Source organism: Cystoisospora suis (assembly GCF_002600585.1).
Source record: "Cystoisospora suis strain Wien I chromosome Unknown contig_1819, whole genome shotgun sequence".
NCBI lineage: Eukaryota > Apicomplexa > Conoidasida > Eucoccidiorida > Sarcocystidae > Cystoisospora > Cystoisospora suis.
In genome coordinates, this window is record NW_027154619.1 from 4,752 (window position 1) to 5,957 (window position 1,206).

The 1,206-nt window shown below is 43.5% G+C and overlaps 1 protein-coding gene across 1 annotated transcript; it reads left to right on the forward strand.

The window, feature by feature from the left end:
* On the forward strand, positions 1–700 carry CSUI_004051 (uncharacterized protein; the record flags this gene model as incomplete). Its single annotated transcript, XM_068064246.1, has 2 exons — positions 1–165; positions 629–700. Coding segments are annotated over 2 exons (234 nt in total), but the record flags the coding sequence as incomplete, so codon positions are not given.
* Between the last annotated feature and the right edge of the window lie 506 nt (positions 701–1,206).

Below are 1,206 nucleotides of genomic sequence, written 5' to 3' on the forward strand. Positions count from 1 at the left end.
AGGGAGAAGAGGAAGAAGATGAGTCCAAGAGCGGAGACGATAATGGGATTGCTGATCTTCTCAAGCTCATGACAAAGGACATGCATATCGATTTCGCCAAGAGCCAGTTAGGTCATCTCTCCTCGGTCTTCAAAGAGCTGACAGATCATCTTCATAAATCTCATGGTAAGAATATCCGTCTCTCTTCATGACAAAGCTAAGAAAAGCAGCGACAACAGCGATAGTCGTGAAGATCTCGGTGACTTGTTGCAATTAAGAAACAATAGAAGGAAATGAAGAGAAGAGGAAGGCAGCAGAACGGACGATCAATGAAATAAAAAAGCCTTTCAAGATCCATTCACATTGTCGTCTGCTTTTCTTGCTTCTTGGCGTCTTTTATGATGGATGCTCTTCCCCATGCCATGGGCTCTGGTATTCTTCTACTTTTTTCCCCTCTCATCGATCTCGCTATGGTTCGTCGATCGTCCACCGATAGAGAAACATATAGATACATGACGAGAAAAGAGCAGCAGGCAAAGTCATCCTCTTTATGATTCTTCAGAGTCTATTCATTCAGGAGGTCACTTCGCATCTCTTTTCATGCTCTTTAGCTTTTTTCTTCTCTTCTTTTTCGTTCTTCTGATGATAGAACTCCACGCGGAGGGCGAGGGAAAGCAGCACCCGGTTTTGAAGAAAGTCTTTAGCAAAAGAACACACGACAAGATGGTGAACGTTCTTCAGAAGATGTACAAAGACGTCCCTCGCGACGAAATAAACGAACAACTCCATGGCGTTATGGTAAGGAAGCGCAACACCGCCCTAGGACTGACTATAAGCCGAAGAAGTCTGGAGAAGTATATATTGCCATTGCAGCAGGGGCATCTACAGACGAGAGGATTTCGACATATCTATACATACACAAGGACCGACGTACAGGGTGTCATACATAGGCACATAGGTGTGTGTACATACATACAGATACACACGCCTTACGTAGGTATTATCTATATGATGATGATAACGTAGCCGAGAGAGAGAGAGGTGGCGATTGCTTGCTGGCTTGTCTTTTTAGTTCTTTCTTTCGAGTTGAACTTCTAGATAGAGGCGAGACCTGTTTTCACCTCAGAATAGACTTACGAGCGTCATGCATGCATGCGCTGTAAGTCGATCTTCAGATACATACATAATAGTTACACATATACATCACGATCATCTATAGGTTTGTCT